The sequence below is a fragment of the Doryrhamphus excisus genome, linkage group LG15 (genome assembly GCF_037039965.1).
Source record: "Doryrhamphus excisus strain RoL-2023G ecotype Guam linkage group LG15, RoL_Dexc_Guam_v1.1, whole genome shotgun sequence".
Classification (NCBI taxonomy): Eukaryota; Metazoa; Chordata; class Actinopteri; order Syngnathiformes; family Syngnathidae; genus Doryrhamphus; species Doryrhamphus excisus.
The window spans coordinates 3172559-3199655 of record NC_136371.1 but is presented as its reverse complement, the minus strand read 5'-3'; the positions used below and the strand labels follow the sequence as shown (position 1 = coordinate 3199655).

At 40.3% G+C, this 27097-nt stretch overlaps 3 protein-coding genes across 6 annotated transcripts; 1 reads left to right on the top strand and 2 right to left on the bottom strand.

Annotated features, from left to right (window-relative positions):
- Positions 1–532: 532 nt before the first annotated feature.
- On the bottom strand, positions 533–1995 carry LOC131104568 (urotensin-2-like). Its single transcript, XM_058051882.2, has 4 exons — positions 1870–1995; positions 1658–1777; positions 724–767; positions 533–640 (listed from the first exon to the last, which is right to left on the bottom strand). Exons 1-4 carry the CDS (start codon positions 1967–1969, stop codon positions 533–535), a joined length of 372 nt encoding a protein of 123 aa, XP_057907865.2. The 5' UTR covers positions 1970–1995.
- A 2571-nt stretch (positions 1996–4566) lies between these two features.
- Positions 4567–21453, top strand: ccdc187 (coiled-coil domain containing 187). 4 transcript variants are annotated; one of them, XM_058051586.2, is made up of 14 exons: positions 4567–4913; positions 5180–5241; positions 9058–9120; positions 10641–10779; positions 11053–11143; positions 13752–13827; positions 15243–16472; positions 16907–17025; positions 17100–17159; positions 18166–18300; positions 18940–19034; positions 19121–19215; positions 19277–19381; positions 20637–21453. In XM_058051586.2, coding segments are annotated over exons 2-14 (2259 nt in total). In that variant the 5' UTR covers positions 4567–4913; positions 5180–5192; the 3' UTR covers positions 20639–21453. The 4 variants fall into 4 exon arrangements, with proteins under 4 accessions (XP_057907569.2, XP_078652698.1, XP_078652700.1 ...); XM_078796572.1 differs by having other exon boundaries at positions 20697–21452; XM_078796574.1 differs by lacking the exon at positions 15243–16472 and having other exon boundaries at positions 4582–4913; positions 20697–21447.
- LOC131104426 (tumor necrosis factor receptor superfamily member 9) lies at positions 20084–25296 on the bottom strand. Its single transcript, XM_058051593.2, has 7 exons — positions 24136–25296; positions 22323–22442; positions 22116–22253; positions 21985–22057; positions 21813–21907; positions 20999–21148; positions 20084–20924 (listed from the first exon to the last, which is right to left on the bottom strand). The coding sequence occupies exons 1-7, from the start codon at positions 24272–24274 to the stop codon at positions 20806–20808; spliced, it is 834 nt and encodes a 277-aa protein (XP_057907576.2). The 5' UTR covers positions 24275–25296; the 3' UTR covers positions 20084–20805.
- Positions 25297–27097: the final 1801 nt, after the last annotated feature.

The following is a 27097-nucleotide window of genomic DNA, read 5'->3' as shown; positions in this document are numbered from 1 at the left end:
GCGGGGGGTGCTGGAGCCTATCCCAGCTGTCTTTGACATTTTTTAAACAAAAAAAATATTTTGGTGCTGCACTCAATAAACACGGACCTTTGAGTTCATGCACTGGAAGTCATTACCTCATGACCCATCAGTAACTCCTAACAACTTTTCAAGTAGCTCTCCAAAGGCTTTATTCATATTATCAACGCCTACACAGACAAAATTAGAAAGTGGGGTTCGGTAGTAGTCCGGAAGTCCTCAGGAGTGGGTGTGTCCGGAGGCGGGCCGTGGGTGGAATAAACAGACAGTTTCGGAAAGACAAAGAGATACAGCTGGAATTGATGCAGGTTCCGGAAGATCTAGAAAGCTTTCTGTGTGGTTTATCATGTGTAGCCGTTCTATAGGAGTACACAACTCAATGAAAAGTGGAAAATGAGTCCAATGGGTCCCCTTTAAAACGTACAAACATAAAATAGGTTCAAACAACATAAAGTAATGTTTACAATTCTTGCAACATAACTCAATTAGAGTATTGTTCTTACTCTCGATGGTCTTAGATACAGTACTTCCAGAAACACTCTGAATTTTCTCCTCTTTTTCTGAACTGCTTGTGGGTACCCAGCATGTGACTGAAAGGGTTTTGCAGTTTCTCCAGTAATACCTGCAAGAGCGAAGGGGAAAGGGAATCCATTGTTTATTTCTGTTGTTTGTCGTTTTACAATTTCAGTTCTTTAGAAATCCCACCTTGCTTTTCAGCCCTTTCGGAAGCAGGCCTGTAGCTCTGAGACCTAAAATAATCAAATATAAAACACAAAACAAGACTTTGGTCATATGTGGTCATGCTGGTGCACATTACGTGATTGAAATCCACGTTAGATCAACAATGAAGCGAAAAAGACTGTAATTATAATTATACATATCATTCATATACTGTTTACAAGTAACATACAGACAAATATACTTACTGTACTGACCCGAAAAACATATTTCTTAAAATATTTTCTTTAAATATCAGTAAAATCACCCTTGCCCCCCTTATTAATACCTACACAACAGTTTATAATTTTCTTCATTGATGTCAATTATGTTAAAATTAGCATCATAACTTCTCCCCTATAATTTGCTGAGTCAGTCTTAAATAATCGCGTTTATTGAGTGCAGCACCAAAATATTTTTTTGTTTAAAAAATTCAAGATGCGTCCTGTATGCACACTCTATAATGCTACACAAATGACCGCTTATTCATTCATTCATTTTCTACCGCTTTTCCGCACAAGGTCGCAGGGGGGTGCTGGAGCCTATCCCAGCTGTCTTTGGACAGAGAGGCGGGGTACACCCTGGACTGGTCGCCTGCCAATCACAGGGCACATATAGACAAACAACCATTCACACTCACATTCATACCTATGGACAATTAACCTAGCATGTTTTTGGAATGTGGGAGGAAACCCACGCATGCACGGGGAGAACATGCAAACTCCACACAGAGATGGCCGAGGGTGGAATTGAACCCTGGTCTCCTAGCTGTGAGGTCTGCGCACTAACCACTCGACCACCGTGCCGCCCAATAATCATCTTAAGAAGACATTTTAGACAACACTATTAACTACATTTTCGCCTTCAGTTCCTGCATAACTTATGCCACAATGCACAAAGTAAGGTCCAAAATTATTCTCACCATCTCTGTTGATCTCCCCAGATATTAGAGCAGAGTATTGGAGTCCAGCAACATCCTGCGGATCTCTCTCCAGGAGCGAGATTTCATCCAGACGCCCGACTCCTCTGTCCTCCATTGATACTAAACACAACAGTCATTTATTCTGGACTACGGTAAAAGGAGTGCCAAATGACAAGCGTATAATTGTACATGAATCCAGGTCATTGACTCACCAAGTTCTGGGTAAGGTATCTCAGCAGATTTTGTAATGGGGTGTGCCAGCAGTGGATGGGAGGCCACAACCAGTACAAGCCAGGAAAGGAGATAGTTCATGTCTGCGGGCTGTTTTTTTTAGAGGTACGGGTAGTTCTCCAAGATGTCGATGCATGCTCTGCGGATCCCATCTAGGTTATATATACTCTACATCCAACTGTAGCCTATGTACCCACGCATGTAATAAACAATTGAGTACCTTACTGGTTGCAATATCCTAAGCCGTGGTCCTTCTACGTATGATAAATCACCCGTCCAATAAAAGACAAGTCTTGTGGCCCCCGTGCCAAGGTCAGATTCATGTTTTACCAGCTCCTTGGGTTGTGAGTGAACTCTGTAAATGGCGCCAAAGCAAGTGTTTGAGATATGACTTCAAGAAGGAGCCGGTTTACAAACACTTGGATCTGCATACAAAGTGAGGAGGATTTACCATAAAACTGTGCATAATTTCAGAGAATGTCTGCAGAAAATGCAAATATATGCAATACCTCGTCCCCTATGAGCCATCTGACATTTATACTCAATTGAAAACAATATCCTGTATTCTAAATGCCACTGTAGCAGACACTGAGAGGCCCTGCTCTGGATGGATGCTGTGTTTATGCTTTAGTCAATAAACTTTATTAATACGGTCTGTGTAGATGCACTACAAAAAGTTTTACTATTAATTTGAAACCTGCAGGGTATTATTTAGAAAGTCTCATTCTGCACCTCTGTATGTTGGGTGGTATATTTATTAGAAAAATGACGCCAGTGTTCAGTCTCTTGTATCATAATGAGCAACAGTGACATTTAATTTTATGGTTGAAAAGTCAGACAGGCCAATCGGAGCTGCTATGTATCATGGAAAGCTATTAAGATTTATATTCTGTATTAGTCAAGACCCGCTCAGAGGCTTATCCCGGTTTCTAAAATAAATGTTTCTGTCCGCACTTGACATTATTACTGCTCTTTATTGCTCCACTTTAGGATTTATCAGGAGTCTGGGTTTTGAATGCACATGTCACTTTATTCTTTCAAAAACACGATTAATTATTCTTTAATATTATTTTGGTCTTTCTTACATAAGCACTGTTTATGTACAATGTTATGATACAAGTACACAGTTGCCATATAGGGGTGCTATACTGGCAACTAGCGAGCAGTCATAACCTGCACAGAAAGCTTTCTAGATCTTCCAGAATCTGCACCTATTCCAGTGTTTTTTCTTTGGACTTCCACAACGGTTAGATTTAATTTATTCCACCAAGGGCGTAATTTACAGAGGGGATGGATGGGGGGGGGGGGGGCAAAAATCAGATCCACTCAATATAACCCCACTGAATATAATCATATCGTTAATAAAAAATATGCATTATCTTGCATTAAAATTAGCAACAGTTTGGCCCATATTCCAGCTTCGCTCATGTTCACAAATAGTCTCGTATTTTTCTCTTGCTCGTCAGGAATCTGCAACTCCAACCACTTGTGCCTGATGTTTGCCTCTGAACAAATATTTTTTTTGTAAATACGCAGGACTTGATGGAAAACGTCATTTGTGCCAATAATTGGTCCTCAAATGAGGAATAGATGTTAGGGTTCATCAGGTGCGTACCTTCCTTCATTGGTGTTTCGATGATGCAGTCCATTCAGAGAGCCCATCGACAACACCTGGCATCCCAGGTGTGCCCAGCAAGGGTCCTGCGCTTCATCCATAGCCGCTGGCTGATTCTTTCAGCCGCTTCAGAGACGAATCTTATTGCCTGTCCATCAATGCCAAGGTCTTGATGGTAGAGGAATCCACAAAGCCTCTGCATCCTACTTCAGCTGAATAGACCTTGGCTTTCCGTTCTCGTTATTGTGCATTTTCTGCCAGATCTGTGTGTAGCGCAGTTTATTTCGTTCATAAGCCCGTTTTGAAGGGCTCACTTTAAATACTTTTGTCATAGTTTAACACAAGAATACAACATTCTAACAACATTTATAGGTCAGAAAAGTAACTGAATTAAATGACATACATTTATAGTCTTAACTTCATAAGTAAAGAAGCGTCATAACTTCTAACTACTGTAATTTCAGCTGTTACCTGTCTGATATGTCCTGACTGTCCAGCAGGGGGAGGTGTTACGTATAGTAAGCCTGCAATACTGTATTTATTTTTTTTTAAATTATAAAAGTATTAATTCATAGAAAAAGCAGCCAAGACTGAGAGAACCCAAAAGTAAAATCAGAGATATGCATTTTTCAAATAAGTTAGTGTTAATAGTTAGATGTCCGTACAACTGCACAACTAAGTTATCATTTTAGAACACCTTTTTATATTAGCTATATACAGTCAACTATATATAGTATATAGGCCGAATTGTCCGCAAATCCCAACCATTTCCCCTGCAAAAACACAATAGATGAACACTAGTTAGTAAATAACTAATTCAGACAATGCAAACTGCTAAATGTAGCATTTGTATACTGTACAGTGACAATGCTGCTTTCAAATAGAACTGGGAAAATAAAGATATAAATAAATTCATATTTATATGGTGTTCATTCATTTATTTTTTTAAATCCTGTTAGACTACCTCTGGCCATTAACAGGACACAAGTCTCTAAACGACTGAGAGCGAAGCTTGTTTTATTTGTGTACGTAATAAATACATTTCCAGACAAATGGTAGCTCTGAACTCCCGGGAGCACGCGAACGCAGCAATCGTTAACCTCCCCCTTTGCTAGACAGGACAGGAGGACAGGATCAACTCGGAACCGCCGTGGCAGCGCACACTCAACGCGGCTTCAAGTTACACTTCGATCGGGCTTTGTTTCATTTCATCCCCAACAATCGTGGTTATGTGGCTTTAATTTCAAACCTAAAGTTAAGTTGTCGGGCCGTTCAAACAATAAACATACGTACGATTTAGTAGAAAGACAATACAAGAAGAAGACACTGGCAGACTACGAAAGAAAGTTGTCGTTCGGCTGTCATGTTTGCTACTTGTTGAAAACACTACCAGGCAGCCGGTGGTGGAAGGTAGGTTTAAATAAAATCCTGACTTAACACATAAGCTGTAATATTTATAACTTACAGAAAGAAAGTGTACTGTTTTCATGTCCATTTGCTATACCATAACAGAATCGGTGCTAAACGCTAAATGTATTGTATTTACATAGTAGCATGTTGCTGTTAATGTGAGCTGTCAGACATGCTGCGTAGGTGTGCTACTTGAAGTTTGCTAACAAAAACACTTTGTTTATTCATGTCATGCTCAATGCTAACTCATTGACGTATATGGGCAGTGATGGCTCAGTGATGGCAGAGGTGCAGATTGACCAGTCTAGCCTCCCCCGTGTGCAAGAAGGTGAGAACACACAACCAAAACACACACTGATCCAGCTTCACTCTCTGTGTATACAAAATGAAACATAGAACATGCAGCTGAGATGAATAGAGTTGTGCCAGGTTCAGTTTATTTTCACTAAGTGTCTATGCCGTATATATTTTTGTTATGGTAAATGTGGAAGCTTTTGTTTTTTGGCAGATGTTACATTGTTTTGACAACCCCAGAGTTCTTTCCCTCATGTGTTTTCTTAAATTTGCTGCCCCTGTAGTTACAATGGCCTAGTATCTTCGTATATACTCAAAGTAGACTTAACATGGTTTGTCCCTTGCATCATAACACGGCACAAGAATGATGGATAATGAATGAAACCTTCACAAACTGAGTTTAGACAAAAGTCAAAGTCAAATATGTGAGCAAAGTTGTATTAAAATGTAAATAATCTTTTTGAAAAATATCTTCTGAAGTGAAATGATAATACATTTTATTTGTATAGCGCTTTTCAAAATACTCAAAGACACTTTACAGAAGAATGGAGTTGAATAAAAGCAAGTAAACAGAGTAGAAAACACACCAACATACAACATTCATTCGTTAATACACAGTTAAAACATGAGAAAAAGCGGGGCGGGGCATTAAAAACAGATTTAAAGAGGTGGGTTTTTACTTGTTTTTTGAAACCGGGGGCAGCGATGGAGAAGGCTCTGTCTCCCCAGGTTCGGAGCTTGGTCTTACATGGGAGTGCCAGGAGGTTGGAGTCTGAGGAGCGAAGGGGAAAATAGTATACAGTATAGTACTCATGATGCAAAAATGTAAAAAAAATAAATAAAAAGTGACCATCAATATATCGTCCAGCTCTAGTGTATACATAAAAACCTCGTCAGGGTGCAACTCCATGTCCACACTAATGACAGTGATGGAAATAGTTCTGCATGTCTTTTATCGAGTGAGATAATTCAACACTCAAGACTCCTGTTCACACAAAGGGCACACTGTACAGCTTCCATGCTTTATGTGGCAACGCACAAATCAAAACTAAACTCATTGACACCGTGTGGTATGTTAATCAGATATCTGGTCCATTTAATCTGTCCACTCATCATGACCTTTAACCTGACAAATGTGTTGTGAGTGTGAACTCGAGAAGTTGTGGGGTCCCCGTGTTCCATGTCTTCATTGGAGAGACTTGTGCTGTCTTTGTTTTCACTGCTCCCTTATCAGTTCCTGTTTTTGGGTCTTGTCTAGCAGCTCCTGATATAGCTTGGTGTGCCGAGGCAGCACAGCTCCCTCTGGAATTCCCCCTCTTAACCCCCCATTCCTAATTTCCCTCCCCCTTATGCCATGTAAAGATGTTCTGCATAACAGCCGAGTTCAATTGACCCAGTGCTTGCCAACAAGCCAACGGGTTGCGGGATGGACAGACACTTATTAGTGTGGAGTTCTGGGAAAAAAATAAAACTGTGAGCAGCAGAATGCTGGCCAGGGAAGGGAGGGGGGGGGCAGGAGGAGGGTGTGTAGGTGATGAGGGAGGAGGGGCGGGGGGTTGAATTTGGCTGAAAATAGAACCCATGTCATTTTCTCCTATGGCCAGTTTCTTTGTTTAGTAGCTACTCACTGCTGCTGTCCAGGCACTTAAGAGGGTGAAGGAAAAAATGTCTCAATGGGTTGCTATTTTGCACTGCATGCTTCGAATGCTGTGGACCATTCAGTTTCCTGACGCTGTGATTTTTAAAACTTAAAACAGCATTTCAAACATTTACATGAATACCGTATTGTAATTTAAGAATTTATTAAAACATATGCGCATAAAACAACAATATGTAAACCGTGTAAATGTACACATGCACTTTTTCTTTGTTTTGCATCATCTTAAGACACATTAATACACAAACCTGTATTGCCTTTTTAAGAAGCATAATGATAAAAAGATACTCGCCCCAGACTTGCAGCAAGTGTGTCATTTTTACTTGGCCTGAATACCACATGCCATGTCCCTCCAAACCTGTTTAGCAGTAATCACACAGCTCGCCTGTCTCTCCCGTGGCTCACTAATTTAACTGTCACGAGTGAAGAGTTTGGAGAAGAAAAAACAAAGCAGTATGACACACCCTCACACACACACTTGAAAAAGTAAGTACCATTTCGCTCCATTTTTATGCGCCTCTATTATCTCTTGTCTAGATTTAAACACAATTTATGGTCTGAACTGTCACTTTATCCTGTTGGATTGAATCCAAGACCTAATCCCTCTTCACTGGCGGTCTGGAAACATAAGGGAACTCGGGAATCCATTTAGTGGATAGTCACTTAAGACCCACGACAGGTGTAGTAATGCATGTCTGCTTTGCAATGGGTTAACTCCTTGAGTAGACTTGCAGAGTTCATTTATCGTGTAAATATTTTGCCCATGTCTGATTGTTGATCCATAAGGACTTAATGTTTTTTTTAAATTTTCAGAACATTTCTGCAAATCAATGTATTATGTTCTTTGTGGTAGAACAGAGCTTATAAATTCCTTGGCAACGCCAAGTCAGTGCGGGTGTGCCTCTGCATTCAAAAGATAGTCAATTTTAGGTCATTTAAATTTTTAACCGATCTAAAAAGACTTATTGCTATAATGCTGACTTAAATGTGTCTGTCTTGGTTAGGTAGTGCAATGGGGGTGCGAGTGTTTCAGTGTAGTATACAAAAAAAATCAGTATGTTTATGGTTTGGTCTGCAACATGTGAGAAAAGAGGTAATAGTGTTAATCAATGTTTTCCAAAGTCAAAGCTGAAACATGTGAATTTCTTGTTTTCCTTTAACACAAATAGGTCTGCTTTCATGGATGACCCAGGAAGTAAAAAAAATATTCACATTTGATTGGCTTAAATTAATGGGTATTTCATTTTGGAATAAAAAAAAACTATTACTCAAGTCCCAAAATATTTGTCAACTAAATCAGATTCTTCCTTAATCGTAACCAAAACCACTTTGGTAAGCAAAGCTGTCGTCTCTCCAGACGTGACCTAGCCTGCTTGGACAAGCGAATGGACGGATTAGACAGAACAGGTGTTTTAATCAGACAGGGTGTCTGCAAGTAGAGGAACTGAAGAAAACAATGTAGTGTTTGTTTGCTGTTGAGTTGCACACGCAGCACTGACTATAATGCAGACTTTGCTCATTAAGCATGCCTGTAAACTCGCTGAATGGTTAGGATGGGAATAAACCTTGTACCCAGGACACCGTTTAGTTTATTGTGCTCATCATAGAAAGACTGTGTTTTCACCAGATTACAGCAGAACTAAGAGTGACTATGAGAAGCAACAATACAATTGAATAATTATACAGGATTATGAAGTATAAAGAAAACGAGGAGTGACACGAGTATAAACCAGAATAAATCTTAAAAAGTGAAAGTCTTTGTATTGACAACAGGCTTAGAGACTTGAATGTGTACAGTTATAAACATATGGGTGACACTGTCTTTTTTTTAGGCTTATTCACACTGAATGCATGAAAAAACAACATAAACTGACATTACATGCAATGCCTTTGTAACTGGTAAATAAGACAGAACAGGTCTGCAGAACCGTTCAGTGCTCTTGTATGTTTTTAGAGCACTGCTAAGGCCATCCCATCATTATAGGGTATGAGGGAATTCATGCCAGAGTGGTGGATGCTTGCTTTTATTCCCATGTGATTCCCACAGGAATGCTCCTGTGTCTTTTAAATTCTATGTCCAAGACCAAATGTATTCACTCTGACTACTCTTTCATTCATACTATATACATCCCTCATCTATGCTCATTAAAAGTATGTCACGCCTGTCTAAGTGTTACTATCATGTTGTTTCAGTGTGCCAGAGTTTCGCTGTATTGGAAGATGGCGTATTGGCACATAATCTGCAGGAACAGGAAAGTAAGTAGAACATCAAGACAGTCACAGTTCTAGCTATGGGTCATACAGGCAAAAGCCCAGGGTAGCATTTTCTTGGGGGCGCAGCAAGGGGGAAAGAAAAAATTCAGCACTCAATTCCTCAATGTCAGGTTATGTGGCAGATGGACACCCTCTACAGGTGCAATACTCCCCATTCTGTTCAGACATCATTCAAACATCTACCATGTGACATGAATCAAACCAAAGGGGGAGGGCTGTAGGATGATTTCACTGCACTGTGCCTCAGCCCTCCGGTTATTGACAAGTTTGAAAAAAATAAAGTAAATTATGGGTGCGGCCGCAACTCGTCCTGCCCAGGGCGTCATTCAAGCCACAACTGTCACTGTCAAGCCACTGTGTGACAGCTGCGTACTGCTGATGTCAGATGTAACCAGTGGTTCTTCTTTTGCAATTAGTCAGCAGATCTGTACAGAAACAAAAAGATGCAAATGAACTTTAAAAGACTTAAGTAGGATTAAATGTAAAGCTACCCAGACCCCATCAGTGCCACTATATTCTGGCAACCCAGCCACAGTCTGTAGAAGTATAAAAGATCAAGTGCTCAGAGTCATGGGCATGATTACCAAGAGTGAAATATGACCGTCACTGAAGATTCAAGGTGAAGCATTACGATTGGGCCAAGGAGTACTTGGAGACACACATTTGAAGGGTTTTATGGAGCGATTAAATGAGTTACTCTTGAGAGATGGACATGTGGCACTACAGGCCATACCAGCTGTCTTCAGGCGAGAGACGGGGTACACCCTGGACTGGTCGCCAGCCAATCTCAGGGCACATATAGACAAACAACCATTCACACTCACATTCATACCTATGGGCAATTTGGAGTCACCAATTAACCTAGCATGTTTTTGGAATGTGGAAGGAAACCGGAGTACCCGCAGAAAATCCGCAGAGAATCGAACCCAGGTCTTCCCGATCTCCTGCCTGTGTCCATAGGTATGAATGTGAGTGTGAATGGTTGTTTGTCTATATGTGCCCTGTGATTGGCTGGCGACCAGTTAAGGGAAGAAGACAGCTGGGATAGGCTCCAGCACCCCATGACTCTCGTGAGGATAAGCAGTAGTAAATGAATGAATGAATGAAATTTCTGTATTTTAAATCCCATTTAAAAATTGATGTTTTGATGTAATATTCATATTTCACTAAGTTTTCTTATAATATTTTTGACATGGATTTTTTGTTTTCATGAGCTAAAGGCTATAAACATCAATATTTAAAACATAAAAGGCTTGAAATAATTCAGTACATATGTAACTAATCTAGGATATATGAAGGGTTATATATTTGAATGATAATACGGAAGAAAGTGAACTTTTACACAGTATTATAATATTTGACATGGCTGTGTAGTTCTTCCCCAGATCATTGGCATTAAACCTCTTTGGGTGCACCCCCCCCCCCCCCAAAAAAAAAAAAAAAACATAAACGATTTATCATATCTACTTTTTATTTGAACATTGTCTGTGTTCCCCACCCAGTCGAGCAGTACTACACCACCAACATCCAGAAGAACCAGCTGGTGCAGAACGACATCCGTGTAGCCAAGCAGCTCCAGGATGAAGAGGAGGAGCAGCAAGCCCAGCAGAGTGCCCTGCTAAGACAAGAGTCCAGACAACTGTATGTGACCCCTGTGATTTCTAACTGTGCCTTAACTGCATACCACTCTGATGCACACACCCACTGTTGTTCAATTGCGACCATGCAGTCCAGGATGTAGCCTGCCTCTTGTCCAAAAGTCAGGTGGGATAGGCTCCAGCATACCCCCACGACCCAAATGATGATAATGAGTTCATAATTAAATCACTATGTTCAGTATCTACTTATAAATACAGGACCAATACTGGTACTGTATCTTATGTAACAAATCAATCTCTTCTTGCTGTCCTTTAGAGAAGAACAGGACTTTGAGTATGCCCGTGTAATCCAAGAGGAGATCCAGCGAACATCTGAGGAGGCCTGGAAAAGGGAGCAGGATGATGAGGTGAGCAACTTTGCTCGAACTTTGTCAGCCTACAAGCCTGCAAGCTCATCTATTCTGTCTGGCAAGGGCTGTCTCTATATTCAAGCTGGTTTAAGGCAAAAGGCGTCACCATTCAATGAAAGGATGATTATGAATGTGGTGTATAGTCAGCCATGTCAACTACTTGCTACTAATGGCCCTACTTTTTATTTTTTCATCCAGTCTGCATTATATAAATTTGAGGCATAAAGACAACTTCTCTACCGTACTTTGACTCGGTCTGAGTGCTGTGTGGATCTCAAAAACCTGGATATAATTAGATATAGAAGGAAGGTTGCGTCCTTCCAGCTCAAGTGTCCAAAATATAGGGCATTTTCAGTGTCAAACTATGTTCATTAAAAAGAGACAGGTTCAGTTTGTGTCTTATGGCTTCAGCTTTCATGTAAATGGTATTAAAAGCACTCAGGAAATGAACACATACATTTATATGCCACTTGGGCCGTATCTCTCCTCTATGCCATATAGTTAAGTGACTGTTAGCATTAGGTCAGGCAAAGCACACATTTCACATTGCTCTCTCTGGGCCAACTGAGTCCTTAATGAAGCGCTACTCAGGGATTGTGATGTGCACAAAGCAGTGCCTGTCAAGTACTCTTCCCGATGATGGCCAAGCCAGTTCACAGTGCACACAGAATGCCCCTCTGTACTCGGTATGGGCAGAGTAATAAATTAGTTGATTAAGTAATCTCTAAATATTATCTTGCCATGTCATCTGCATATTTAAAAAGTCTAATTTCTTCACTGCTGCAGGAAATGTTATGAGTCTAAACCAACGATGGGTGCACCTGAAGGTCTAAAAGGTGTTTATGTTTACAGTAAATAGTCCATGAATAAAATCCTGGAGTGCAGAATTAACATTATGTTCTGAAAAATACATTATTTACATAGGCTAAAGCACTTTAATGAAACTATAAAATATTCAAACAAAAAATGCACAAAACCTGTTGTAGTTAAGATGTGAAATATTTTTGTATTTTTTCTCAAAAAATGACTTGGATTAGATCATCAAGGGTTCACTTATACGTATGTGCTTTATTTTAATTAAATCGGGGTAGAATTGGAAAGTGTTCTTGAATAGAAGGAATGCTTTTCTCAATAGTGACAAAAAAGGATAGTAACCGCACACAATATGGCAACCAGGTAACTTTCAATCCCCTTGTTACACAGAGGCACACCAGAAAACAAAAAACAACAAATTGAAGGATTAAATTGTTAAAAACAAAGAGAAAAATAGGTAGAAAAGGTGGACCATTTTGCTTCACATGGCTGCTATAGCATAGCCTGCAGTTTTCAGTTTGACAAATATATAAAAGTTCCTTGTTTGCAGGATACAGTGTCATTCATCATGATTAAGGAGTTGCGTTTTTGATGTTAAAAGATTCAAATGCTTAGTTGACCCACTAGTTTACAACTTACAGTTGACTGTGCGGAACATTAAATGCAAACAGCAATTTTATCGGCGGAGGCGCCATGTTTATGTTCGGCTCCAATAATGAACTATTAGCACGCCTACCATCTTTAATAGGCAGCTGATCTGAGGTGTTCATTAAATGTATTCCTCCCTGTAGGTAGTTGCAATAATTAAGGAACAGAAGGTGTCAGGCTGTGCAGGATAAAATGCCAAATCCCTGTGGCACTCCCCGCTTAACCTGCCATGGCAAGCTGCTAATTGTCTGCTTATGCTGGCAAAGCAGCTGACACACACACAGTAAAATATTACCGCTTGCAAATGCTGCTGACAGATATTTTTTTATTATTAGAAATTCACCTAGAAGATTTATTTTGTTGTGGTCTTCTAAATGAAGAAGCCCATTAAGGAGCAAGCCTTGGCAGACTAGACCATCCAGCCTTTTGTATACTGCTTGCCCTCACTAATGACACAAGTATGCTGGAGCCTATCCCAGTTGTCTTTGGGCAAGAGGCAGGGTACGCTCTCCTACGGTGATACAAACCCACGATCTCCTGACTCAGGCCAAAAATACTAACCACTAGGTCACCAGGTGGCGAGACTAGACCAGTATCATTTATTTTGTTTAAGCATGCATTCCCAAGTGTTTTGTTGCTTGTGTTGAAGCATTGCTGAAGCACACTCAACACAAATGTCAAAGCAGTATTTTGTTTTATTATGAGCTGAACTTTTTCTATGGACACAAAAGACCTATTTTTCTCAAATCTCTCTGTGTCAGTGAGAGTCTTTCCTTTGCAAAGACAGTACATCCACCTAATTAATAGCTGTGGTATGTATCTCAAGATGCTTATTACAACAGCACAATTATTGCATTAATTAATAATTATTATCTAATAATGATAAAGATTGTATTTAGAAAGTCATAAACCACTTTCTATACTTTAACTACAAAAGTGGGACATCCAAAGTCCTTGAAACCAGAAAGTTTTCCACTCAGTAGTCTGGCATTACTTTGGTCTTTAAGTTGTTGCCCCCTGCTGGTTGAAAATAGCATGACACCCAAAAGCTGACTATTTTTTTCACTCACTTTAGTCAGCAGAGCTCATTCATGATTAGTCATAAACAATAAACAAATAATTGAGTGTGCCCCTCTCTCCAAAGGAAATTGCTCGACGAATGCAAGAGGAAGAAGAGCAGAGGATGAGGAGAACCAGAGTACAGGAGGAGTACTTAGAAGGTAAACTTGGTTGTACAAATGTCATTATTTTGAGCACCTGAAGGGAACTAGTTAATTAACCTATACATCAACATGGAGTTAAATGTCCTGAAGTTTCATTTTAAATGCAATTTGTATACAGTATTCCTTCGCTCATTGTGGGGGATAGGTTCCCAAAAGTGAAATCCACGAAGTAGCCAACTTTATTTTTTTACAATCATTACATACAGTCATGGAAAAAAATTATTAGACCACTTTGTTTCTTCAGTCCCTTGTTCATTTTAATGCCTGGTACAACTACATGTATACAGTTGTTTGGACAAATATAACATTGACAACAAAAATAGCTCATAAGAGTAACATTTTTTAGAAATTCACAATTCTTATGTGAAACATGAACACATATTTCTTTCCCTTTTCTGTGCATTATAGTGCGAGAAAACAACTTAATATGAGCTAGCTAAAAATGCATATCATGGGAAGTACTTATTTTAAGGCTAAAGGCCTCACAAAAAATGGACAAAGCTACAGCGATATCATTGTAGCGGCTAACACGTAAAACTAAATTTATTTGGTGGACTAACACGATGCCTCACTAGCCTCTAATCTCAGCATCACTCGCAGACGGAATAGTGGATATCAATTTCTCTACGAACATTATTTTTACCTGAGGACTGCAGAACGTCTTGTGCTGGAAGACACAGACATCCAATCCACTCCACTTTATTTATATAGCACATTTTATAAACAGAGTTTCCAAAGTGCTGCACAGACTAGTAAAAATATAAAGTAATAATCCAAAACTAAAAGAGCATTTAAGAAATAAAATAATAAAATAGATATTAAAATATTAAAAACAAGAAACAAAGCAATAAAAGTATAAAAAAGAAAACCTGAGTCTGAAAAGTGAATCACAATAGAGTGAGCAAACACTATATTTTGATATATTCATATACCAGCCGCAAATGCACATACTAATTCAGTATTGAGTATATTAAGCAATAAAGATTAGTATGTCCAGTTTTAATTGACACTATCACAAAGTATTGATTTACAAATATGTTTATTTTGGTTGTCCATACAGTAACGTTTGGAAGTAATGCCCCCCTCTACACAAAACTATTAAATTGATTCCCATTACATTGTGCAGGTGAACCCAATGAAGTGTGAAATTCATGTTTATTTTAACCAGTACATAATAATTGTGGATTGAATAATTTTACTCAGGTGTTAGAAAAGCAAATAGGTTTAACATAGCTGTCACTGCTGTGAGCATGTTGCCATTGACACGGATTAACAAGCACGGTTTGTACTGTAACATTATTGAGACATTGATGCTAATATGTTACCACCTCACTAACTGCTCTTATCTAGGATCCATTAACCTCTCCACTCACCCCTCTACTTTTGTGTTTGCATGTTTGGCTAAAATAAAGGCAGCTTCAGCGGCTCTGCTCCGCCATCACCAAAGCAGTTTACACTCAACCAACACCATCAAGGCGAGGCGCAGTACTCACCCACCACCACCAGGTGGCAATATTTTAACACGTCTAACCATCCAGATTACTGTAGGCCTCCAGTTTACTACCCTGGCAGAGTGACAGATCACAAAACCATAAATTCATGGTCAGATGAAGGACATGCAAATTCCCCTGCAGCACTTAGGAGAGCATTGGAAGAGACACAGATGCATGCAGACTGTGAGGATTCTGTTTACTTGGAACAGAGACCAAATAAAAGACACAATACAGCACCCCTCCATCGCAGATCATCCTTACGTTTGCCGAGAGAGAGAGACTACAGGACTCTTTACACTCCCGACAGTATCACAGAGGAGTTCCATTGCTGGGAGAAGTATGAAAATGGTGATAAAGACAAGAGGCGGGCCAGGGACTGGGAACGGGAAAGAAGCTACAGAATGGAAACAATGTACAGTAATCAGAATGAAGCTTCAAGGTCAGTAGCGGTTGGAGAACGACCATGTCGTCGCAGTGAATCTGTCAGGCTCCATGACGCTATGAAACAAAGCCGCCGAGACTCAACCAGAACATGGACCTACAGAGACAATCCTGACAAACATGTCCACTTTGCGGCCGACACCAGGAGCTCAAACAAGCGCCAGGACACGAACATGGAGGTATGGGAGATGCTCGGTCATGTCCTCAAAGAGCGAGGTGTCCCTGTCAGCCTTGGGGGCAGTGGTGCACCCCTGAAAATAGGTCCTCAAAGCAGACATAGCCAAGTGCTTCATGGGAGTCGGGTCTTTTATGGTGACTCCCAGCCACCTCAGACACCCTTCCAGAGAGCTGCCTCTGCCAGACACAGTTTCCATGGAGACATTAGGGAAAGAAGGAGATTGTCTCACAGGGAGAACAGTGAGAGGGATCACAGAGGATCTGATGACAGTCACTATGGAGAGCTTTATGAGATCAGTAGCAGAGATTCCAGTCTGTCAAACAGAGAAATGCCATGCGGTAGATGTTGGGGAGAGCACAGGCCTGACTATGAGTACGAGAGCTATGGCATGGTCAGGAGGACAGCTGGCAGGCATTGGCACAACACAACAGAACGTTTCTGTTCTGAGGAGGAGATGGAAAGGGGAGTAGAGCAGCCCCCTGGCAGAGCCCTCGGCAGCAGCTGGGCCAGGTCAAGACGCATGGCAGCAGGTACCGTAACGACCAGAACCTCAGCCAACTGCACCTTGCAGGAGGAATGCTTCCAATGCTATTTTAGCTCTGTCTTCTCCAATCATCATCATCATCATATCTGGACAAACTCTTTGTTAGTGGGTTCTTTGAGGTTTACCGACTCCTATCCTGTTTCTGTTTTACCACAACTCTGTTAACCTGACTGAAGTCCGTGTGTGTGTGTCTCACTTTCTGTTTTCTTTTCATGAATCGTCTTGAGGTAGCTAGAGGAAAGAGGACTTCAGGGTCAACGTGCCTTTATGCGCCATTCTCATGAATTGTTGGAAATGTTGTTTCACTTTCTTTTCACTTCCACCTCTCCTTTACTTTGATTCATCATTAATTCTGGTGGTTTATCATCATTTAGTGTCATGTTTTACTTGACTTCATGCCTGACACTGTCAAATCCGTAGGAACGTCGCTAACCCCCAGGAAAGGGCAGACAACCTTCAACATGGGGGAACTCCAGCAGGTTCTCCGGGATGAAGTGCTGGCCCGCAAGCTACAAGAAGAAGAGTCACAGTTTGCTCGGGTATGGGATGTTTAACGTGACTTAGAGCCACTCGTCATTCTTTTCAACATTTTTTTTTTTCTCTGACCTCACAGCATACGCACAGATGTTACCCACAGGGGGACTTCCGAGTCGCACAGGTGGCCCAGGATGAGGTACGACATCACATAACGTTTTTGTCAGTCTGTCTCCAGTGTGCAATATCCATCCTTTTAAACAATCTGTAACACTGGGCCTCGTTGTTCTTAACAAGAAATGTGTTTTTACGTGTTGAATTTCTGGCCATGAAGTTGGCTGACATCCCCGTCAGCATTGTGGGACATCAACAGTGACTCCACCACCCCAATTGGAACAGTTTCTTCTCAAAACAATATGCGTTCAAAAGAGTAATACATTTGCATCACAAAAATGCTTCCTCGAAAAACCTCACAAAACGCTTGCCGTTTTTTTTGTCTCCTGCCATATCCCCACGTACTGTCGCAGCTGGTATAGGTACAGATTCTGGAATTTCTAGAAAGCTTTCTGTGCTGGTTATTGTGTGTAGCTGCTCTATAGGAGTCCACAACTCAATACAAAAAATTAGCATAATAGGTCCCCTTTATTTAGCCCCAGCAACAGATCTTTGACCAGATCTGGACTCATCGTTAAGTGTCAAAAAAATGTCAACAAATCTGAACTATCCCTTTAAGATTATGATTATGGCATTCATGAATAACCTTTCATTTTGGCACATTGGTTGTGTAGTCCGCTTTTTTGCAGCTCATTAAAATCCAATTTAATATTGATAAGTCATGTTTATTTGTTTTTTCATGTTATTTTTTGGTCTTCCACTAAGGCTACCGAATACCACTTCTGTACTACCATTTTCGGGATGTTTTCTTTTCACCTGCTGCACTGCAATTCATTTTGTCTTTTGCTTTCAGCATTTTAAAATCATGCGTTTGCACACGACCCTGCAGTGTCATGCCCATTTACCTATGCTCATCACGTGTTAATACGTCTCACCTTGATTGACATGGGATCCATCAATTTAAGAACACAGCTGTGAACAATTCTGTGGTTTACGGACACGTTCATGAATCTGAATCCAAGTGTAGGAAGATTCATGGGAAGATGTTGGGGAATGAGGCTCATTGTTGTTGTTTGTTTGTTTTTTTTTAGGAAATTGCTCATTACATGCAAAATCAAGAAGTAAAGTTACATCGCAGATCACGTGAGTTCGAAGGACCGGCATCATGGCGTGAGCACAGAGCCATGATGAATCATCACGACAGGAGAACTGCAAGAGAGAGACAGGTGGGAGACATCTTGCATGTTAGGAGTTAGGAGTAACATGCAAGAATCCATTCATATTGGATTATCCGTTTTACTTTACAGTTACTTCAGTTTTCGAATGCCCCGGTTTTCCTAGAATTCCGTTTTTGACAATAATGATAATATGATACAAACGTTAAAGATATGGTTCAGTTTTTGTTCACATTCTGGGTTGTCGTCTCTGTCGCCTCTCCGTGACATCATCATCAGTTGCCTCTGTAGTTTTTTTCTAACTGACTACAAGTCTGTACTTTTTAAAAATTTAGTACAGTAGCAAAATAACCCACCACGGGGCCAAACAAAGAAGTTGACAAACTATTGAATTTGATAACGTATCATAGCAAAACACGAAGGGACTTTGCCAAGTGATCTTACATGTTGATTCATCCATTCCCATCATGGTTTATATGTAGTTTGTTTTGCTTTCTGCATGTACTAGAACTCTAATATTTTCAATAGAAGGTGTTTTGTGTTAATATTTTTGGATGTCTGGAAAGGATTAATTGGATTTTATCATTTGGTTTCTGATGGACCCTTTTGAACAGGTTAACAAAAACCAAAGTACCACCATTCTGTGCATGGTTTAACTGATTAGCATGTGTTCCTGTTGTCCATTGTCAGGTGCAGAGAGAGAGGCTAGACTCTGAGGGTCTTCCCTCCCCCACTGAGGACTGCCCCCCAGAGAACCAGCCTCCTAGCATCGTCTCCACACCGCCGTACTTGTCTCAGCATCAACATGTTCTGTTTTTATTTTGACGTCATGCATTTGACTGTGCTGATGTGGACGTGTTGTCTTTTCCAGACAATCCCAGCAGCTAAGGAACATTGCGGAGGAGCTGGACCCAACCTTCCAGGCCAGGAGCCAAGGAGCAGACATCCTCCAAATGGGACAAACCGGTAGCGTAATGCGTTATTGCTAACAATAGACAGACGCTGACATCCTTTTCCTCCAACGTAGGCCCTATCAGTCAGTCGCTTCCTGAGGAGCCGACCTTCATCCCGCCCACCAAGCGTCCAACAGAGAAACCAGGACGTGCTAAGTCCAAAGAAAAGAAGGAAAATTGTAAGCAGCAATAAACTTACAGCACAGATACATTTTTTTACACTAAATATGACAACTTATATAATCCAGTAATTGTGGAAATTAGCTTTGAAGCCCCACCAGCACTTGTGGTTATCATTGTAGAATATTCCTGTAAACAATGAACTGGAATTGTTTAAGGGAATTGTGGCGTGTTTTGTTTGGAGGTTTATTTAAACAATATATGTTGTTATATTTGTCACTCGGAGCAGCATGCCAACATTGGTTTGAATACAACCAGCACGTTCATGTACTGTACATCTGGATATTTTTTGTGTAGTTTTAGCTGTACTATTAAAGGAAATTATGCATTGAGGTTTAAGCAACATATCTGCAAAGGCGTACTCCATACATGTATTTTTTATTTGCTAATGACAAAGTGTCACTTCATTTGAAGTCCCTATTTTGTACAAATAAAGCACATAAAATGTGTTTTTCTATAAAAATGAAATGGATTCTCAATGGAAATAATGTTTTATTGGCTGTATTTACATTCCATAAAGCTTACTTCTATGAGGAGACAAACGGTTGCTTTTGACTCATACATAAATGTTCCATGTCATCTCATTCATGCGTTATGCAAAGGTCAGAATCACATTTAAAAAAAAAGTCCCCTTGCTCTCAGTTGCCCACTCAAGTGAGTGCAAAAGTACAGGATATACTGTAAGTGTGGGGGGGGGGGGGGGGGGGATTCCATGACTTGTTTATCCTGTCCAAGCTGTGGTGTGTGTTTCATTTCAACTGAAGGGTTCAATAGAAACTACCTAGGAAGATGACTCATTGGATGTAATCTGCATCCATCCATTGCGCGTACAGCTCGTCTTCATTAAGGTGAGCTGGAGCCTAACCCAGCTGACCGTGCTGCGATGTAATCTCATCAAATTGCTTTAGTGCAATTAAGCAGGCAAGTCCCAGCGTGAGTGGCGTGTTGTATTACCATAAATGCTGTATGTACTGTGTAGGCCTCATTGTGATGTGTGAGTGATGACATCATTTCCGCTTATCTCTTATCTACCAACACTGCCCCCGCCGAACACACGCAGACATTTGAACGAGACAGCTGTCACAAAATGTTAGTGGAAACCCCAGAATGTCCCTAATTTCCTGGAAAATGTCCCTTATTTACATGATTTACAAGCATGAGACAGCGTGACATTGTATGACTATGGTCTACTTATGTTGTTTGTGCACAAAGACTTGGCTGTCATTAAGGTGATGCACTTTCTGTTTTCCGCAGAATTCCACCAGACTTCCCTTTGTTATTGTCTCCGAGTGCAGACACTTTCTCTTTTGTCAGGTACTGAAAACCGGCGGCCATAGGTGAACCAGGATCAACAGACGGGCAGCAGCACAGTGGATGCCTCTGTTGAATTTACTAAAAGCGTAACAGGTTAGCCTGCTTTCATTCATGCCAAAAGGTGGTCCTGGGACTCTTTGGAGACTAAAGACTCAGAGCTGCTACTGCCCTGCTCTTCCTCGGCTTCGTGGAAACTACATTCAGTTGCTATTAAAGTCTCGGGATCATCTGTAGAAGATAAAAGTGGAGATGAAACAATGCATGAATATATGCATGTAATGTGATCATACTCCGTAAAATACCTGTAGGTGTTCGTATTATTGGCTCTTTGGCAATTTTCTCTTTAGTCTTCTTTTTTCTCTTAAGATTGCTGACAATCATGATCAGAACCAAGAAGACGCTCAGGACCACTGGCAAAACTATTGGCCACACGTGTGCTGTATGATCTGATTCTGAAAGACAACATTGGTTGGGAATTAGATCTGATTATCGATATTGGTAACCATTTGTAAATATGAACTCTGATTTTAGCCTCTAAAATGGGAATATTTTTCAATTTTCTAGGTTATCCATGAAGGCAGACCTATTATATTTGTGTTTTACGCACTTTGGAAAGAAGTCAAAGCTCTTTTCTCATACTTTTGTGGACCATACCACTCACTGTAGATATCAATGTGGTCCATCTATAGCTGGGGTGGGCAAATATTTTGACTCGCGGGCTGCAAAATTGTCCGCAAAATTTCACACATACACTATTTTATGCTTATAATTTTCCTTGAATTATTTGTGTAATTTTATCTGTAAAAGTGTTACACTATCACCTGTATGTTCTCATGTCCCTTTTTTTAGGAGCACTTTAAACATCACACATCAAACTACGTAATTTAATTTTACAGTTTTGTTGTTTATTTTTTTCCTAAATAAGACGCCCGTGTATGTTAAAATTTGAAATACTTAGAAAGCAACTGGCGGGCTGGATTAAAACACTTGGTGGGCCGCATGTGGCCCTCAAGCCGTAGTTTGCCCACCCTTGATGTATAGCCTAACCGATTACTGCATTCATTGAAACAACAAGGTTTTAAGGTTGGGAATGAAGGAAGAGTGCAATCATCTTACCGACTGCTTTCAAACTGCTGAGTGAAACGTTGCTGCACTTAATGTCACTGAAGGCATCACCACCAGCGACGATACGCTGATCAGGATAAGGGCACCTTGCAAAAAAAAATAGATGTTGTCAGACCAGCAGAAGATGCTTACATTTGTCGGTTGATGTGAATATGCATTTCACTTTGTACTCCAAGGTTTACACCGCTGATGATTTTGGTCATTGAAGGTCCCATTTGGACATTTCCTACACGATCCTAAGAAAGGATGACTGATGTTAGCAACCATAGTAAATCAGCTGTGTGCACGTCTTACTTTTCTCAGTGGGTTCCTCTCCTTTGCTGCATTTTTTAAAACAAAAGGAGCAGCGCTCATCACCACAGAGGAGTCCATCTTTGCATCCGCATTGAGTGTCTGTTGTGGTTGTGCACTTTTTCACTAGAACCTGTGCACCTGCATGAATGATGAAAAGATTGGCTGAAGGCTTCTAGAAGCTGGAAAGTTGAGGACAAAAATCCTGACCTTCACACTGACTGCATCTGGAACACCGTAACACTCGGGGCTTCTGTGTGAAGGTTCCGGTCTCACAAGGAGTGCATAGATCTTCTGGGTTCGGGCCGCAGTGAGAGACCAAACGGTTCCCTGCAACCAGGACAAAATAGCTTTAAAAAAATGATGTTATTATACTGTTTTTATGGCATTTTCTCACAGCTGCCATTCAGTAAACAGTAAATAAAAGGACATAAATAAGACCGAGCAGGATCCAAGTATCGATTGTCACGCCTCAACCATAAATGGTTTCACAGCGTTGTGGTACAACACTCATTCATGTGTAATCCATTCTACTATTATAACACCTGAAACCAGCTGTGTCACGTTTGTTGTGTTTTGAGGCTAAATTAGAGTGAAACCATTCTTTGTTTTGGGGTGTGCCTCTGCCTCAGTGGACAAATATTTGTAGCGCTATAGCTAGTCGTAAGCATGATAAGGCAATATTAATATTAATCCCTCCTTTAGAGCACTACATTGATTCCAGACCCGACTATGATGAGTGCATTTCCACATTATTAGAGCCCTCTAGACATGAAATAACACCCCTATAGTCACATTTACACTCGATAAAGGAGACTTTAAGACTTTAAATGTTCTGGACGTGTGAAGGGGAGGAAGAGACATTAAGGGTTCAAAGTTGGTAATGGTTTTATTTCATTTGAACATGTATCAGATTACAATTGAATGCATCGCATAATCAGTTCACAGTTCCACATGTCCAAAAGGAGTAGGAAGAAGCAAAGCTTATTAAACCCTACCCCTCCATCTGGTACTTTTACAATCAGTAACTGTTACATTTGTTCACTTCCTGCTTTCCTAATATAGTTTCAGTTTTTGTTATTTTTTTGTCACATATCGAAATACGAGGTGATATGACCATACAATGATAATCGAAGTTGAGTTTTGTTTCCAGAGTAGAGTAGCCCATGTTATTATAATGATGGTGATTATTATGTTATATTATTGTGCACAGTAGTTTTTATGCTTGAAATGCTTAATTTAGAGAAAAATATGTCAAATGTGCTTATTTTTTGAGTAATCCGAGACCGTATTCAACCAAGAAACAGCATGATTTAGTCATATATGTGGAATCAAACTATGGAATGGATTGAGTCAGACCCTCAAACAATGCACCACGATTAGCCAATTCAAGAAACAATACAAGCAGTTGATGTTTGCTAAATACAAGGATGAAGAGTCTTGAGGTGATATGCATTATTAAAAAAAAAAAAAAAAAAAAACTTAAACTGTATTATGGAAAGCAGGAAGTGAACAAATGTAACAGTTACTGATTGTAAAAGTACCAGATGGAGGGGTAGGATTTAATAAGCTTTGCTTCTTCCTACTCCTTTTGGACATGTGGAACTGGGAACTGATAAAACCATTACCATTAACATTAACATTACCATTACCATATATTTTGACAAACCGTGCTGGATAGATTTTGCTTTACATTTGACATAGGCAACAAAAAAAAACTAAACTAAACAACTGTTCCTGGCTCTCTCCTCTATTGTGGTAATAATAACCATTAATAACAATTAAACTACACTGGTTATAGACTGGAGAAACTGGATTTAGTCAATTACCTTTGTATTTTTAGACATACACAAACAAAATTCACCCAATATGTTCAAGCATCACCTACTGAGAGATTAAGACAAATGGCCCAAAGCATGAATTTAAATAAAGGTAAATAAACCTTTACAAAAACATTATTGTATTGTTTGTACATTCCAGCAAACAAGCCAAAGTATTCCTTAGAAGTCATTTTTCTACTCACCTCGGTGACATTCATCACAGCAAATATCTTTGCCCCTGACTTGCCATTTCCTGCAGCCTCTCTCGGTCTCCTCCAAGCTGTTCAGAGAACCTCCAACAAGGAGGAAGAGGAGACCGATGGTGGCCACCTTCACAGCCATACGCTCTGAAGATCACACTGCTAACCAAAGGGAGGTCTATCCTGTACTGAAGAAAGTCACCAGTCATTTGTCTGCTGTTATTCATGCTTTCTGTTTTTTTTTTCCCCTGCACATCATGGGAGGGTCTAAATAGTCATATGACCAAACTCAAGTGTCTTTACATCTTGTTTTCATTTCTACAGTCACACATAAAAATCACTAGGATATTAAGATATTACAATCTTGGACTCTGGTTGGACAGCAGTGATTAACATCAATAATAATAATAATAAAGACATCAGGTATATTTTGCCTGAAAAGAAATATATAATTGACTGTTTTGTTCCATTCATCCATCCATTGTCCAAGGTCGGGTCACAGGGGTAGCAGCCTAAGCAGGGAAGCCCAGACTTTTACCTTTTTACTTTTGGTAGTCCCTTGCGAGTCTGGAAGGATAACTTCCCAGATCTCCTTGCAACAATTTATTAGCAATCATTAATTTTTATCCTGAATGATCGTGACAGTCTGGCGATTGGTCAAGGTCAATGACAAATGTATTAATATAGCACATTTCCAACAGTTAACTGTCAATAAAACACAAACTACATAAAAATGTAACCGGTGTAAGGAGGGCAGAACCGGGGTTCTACGTTCCCGTCTCTTGGTGCCAGCTAACTGATGATGAACTGATGACTAATCCAGACCACAATACAAGGAATTAGTCATGAACCTGATTTCAATGGCAGATACATTTGCAGTTCATCTGCAAAACAATGCAGTGTAACATTGTATTTTGCAAACAAGGCTGGGTCTAAAATGGAACCTTGAGGCACACCACAACCAAGACTAGCCAACGTCTGTATTAAAGTGACCCATAGTGACAGAACATGACCTATGATAAATAGGACAGAAACCACTGGAGAACAGTTCCTTTAAGACTTACATATAAGTCCAAACGTGACAGGAGGATATCATGGTCTACAGCAGGGGTGGGCAAACTACGGCCCGGGGGCCACATGCGGCCCACCAAGCGTTTGAATCCGGCCCATTTCAACTTTTAACATATAACCTGGCAACATAACTTCGGATGTCTTATTCAGAATTTAAAAAAAAACTGTAAATTTCAATTTCGTAGTTTGATGCGTGCTGATGTTTAAAGTGCTCCTGAAAAACAGGGACATGAGAACATACAGCTGATAGTATGACATTTCAATTCAATTCATTAATTCAAGGCAGACTGTTAGAATTATAAGCTTAAAATATTGTGTGTGTTAAATATATGATCTACTGTATCAAAGGCTGCCATTAAGTCTAACAATACAATACAATAACAATAGAAGAATCTTTAATTAAAAGATCATTAAAAACACTTAAAAGTGCAGTCTCAGTGCTGTGGTGCGATTTAAAAACATGATTGACATTTTTCATTAGTGTTATTAGTATTAAGGCAAGCCTAACACCTTAGAAAGAAAGGGGAGCCTATAATTGGATAAACATCGGGGTACAAATTGTGCATTTTAATGAATGGCTGTACTATAGAATGTTTAAAGAACAGATGGACAGAACCTGAAGCAAAATGGGTGTTAATTAGCCTCTGGCAGATCAGATGGGAGACCACCCAATGGGTTACGTATACGATGGTTTCAGATGAACCACCTGTGATAATCCACTCAAGGCAACTCCAAACTCAAGCTGCTCCAAAACAGCTGAACACACCAGAAGATGTTAGCACAGATGAGTGAATTGTTGAACCAGGAACTGATACAGATCACAGATACATGATGAAGGCATCATGCCAACATTGTTACAGGGTTTCACTGTGTGATTAAACATCATAAAAAAGATCATGAAGCCCGTGGCTATTACCAGACACAAGATTGGACATGAACTGAGACAGCTTGCCGATAATTGGCCAAGTATTTTCCTAATATGTACAGCATATAAGGACCAGTGCAAGGTCTTAGTTCTCATGGACTAGTTCATTGAAATTTTTTGGGGGGGTGAAAAGTGAGAATGAAAAAAATCATCTGTCAGTATCCTAGAATTGTAGAAAAATATTGAATATAAAGTGGTTTTAGGCTACACGGTGGATGAGTGGTTAGCGCGCAGACCTCACACCTAGGATACCCGAGTTCAATCCCACCCTCGGCCATCTCTGTGTGGAGTTTGCATGTTCTCCCCGTGCATGCGTGGGTTTTCTCCGGGTACTTTGGTTTCCTCCCACATTCCAAAAACATGCTAGGTTAATTAGCGACTCCAAATTGTCCATAGGTATGAATGTGAGTGTGAATGGTTGTTTGTCTATATGTGCCCAGTGATTGGCTGGCGACCAGTCCAGGGTGTACCCCGCCTCTCGCCCGAATACAGCTGGCTCCAGCACCCCCCGCAACCCTTGTGAGGATAAGCAGTAGAAAACGAATGAACGAATAAAGTGGATTTATTTATTTATGCATCTTTATTTCTTCATGGCGGAGCTACTGGAAGTCCTCGGGAGCGTGAAAAGTGAGAATGAAAAAAATCTATGACATCCTAGAATTGTAGAAAAATATTGAAAATAAAGTGGTTTAGGCTACACGGCGGTCGAGTGGTTAGCGCGCAGACCTCACAGCTAGGATACCCGAGTTCAATCCCACCCTCGGCCATCTCTGTGTGGAGTTTACATGTTCTCCCCGTGCATGCGTGGGTTTTCTCCGGGTACTTCGGTTTCCTCCCACATTCCAAAAACATGCTAGGTTAATTAGCGACTCCAAATTGTCCATAGATATGAATGTGAGTGTGAATGGTTGTTTGTCTATATATGCCCTGTGATTGGCTGGCCACCAGTCCAGGGTGTACCCCGCATCT

Bases quoted from the DNA above. Each gene is read 5' to 3' on its own strand.
- LOC131104568 (XM_058051882.2), bottom strand. From the start codon at position 1,969: ATGAACTATCTCCTTTCCTGGCTTGTACTGGTTGTGGCCTCCCATCCA. The intron at 1,778-1,869 runs GTGAGTCAATGA...TGTTGTGTTTAG, and splicing joins GATACCTTACCCAGAACTTG to TATCAATGGAGGACAGAGGA. The intron at 768-1,657 runs GTGAGAATAATT...TGATTATTTTAG, and splicing joins TGGGGAGATCAACAGAGATG to GTCTCAGAGCTACAGGCCTG.
- ccdc187 (XM_078796572.1), top strand. From the start codon at position 5,193: ATGGCAGAGGTGCAGATTGACCAGTCTAGCCTCCCCCGTGTGCAAGAA. The intron at 5,242-9,057 runs GTGAGAACACAC...ATGTTGTTTCAG, and splicing joins CCTCCCCCGTGTGCAAGAAG to TGTGCCAGAGTTTCGCTGTA. The intron at 13,828-15,242 runs GTAAACTTGGTT...GCTAAAATAAAG, and splicing joins ACAGGAGGAGTACTTAGAAG to GCAGCTTCAGCGGCTCTGCT.
- LOC131104426 (XM_058051593.2), bottom strand. From the start codon at position 24,274: ATGGCTGTGAAGGTGGCCACCATCGGTCTCCTCTTCCTCCTTGTTGGA. The intron at 22,443-24,135 runs GTGAGTAGAAAA...TCCTGGTTGCAG, and splicing joins CTGTGATGAATGTCACCGAG to GGAACCGTTTGGTCTCTCAC. The intron at 20,925-20,998 runs GTATTTTACGGA...TATCTTCTACAG, and splicing joins AATAATACGAACACCTACAG to ATGATCCCGAGACTTTAATA.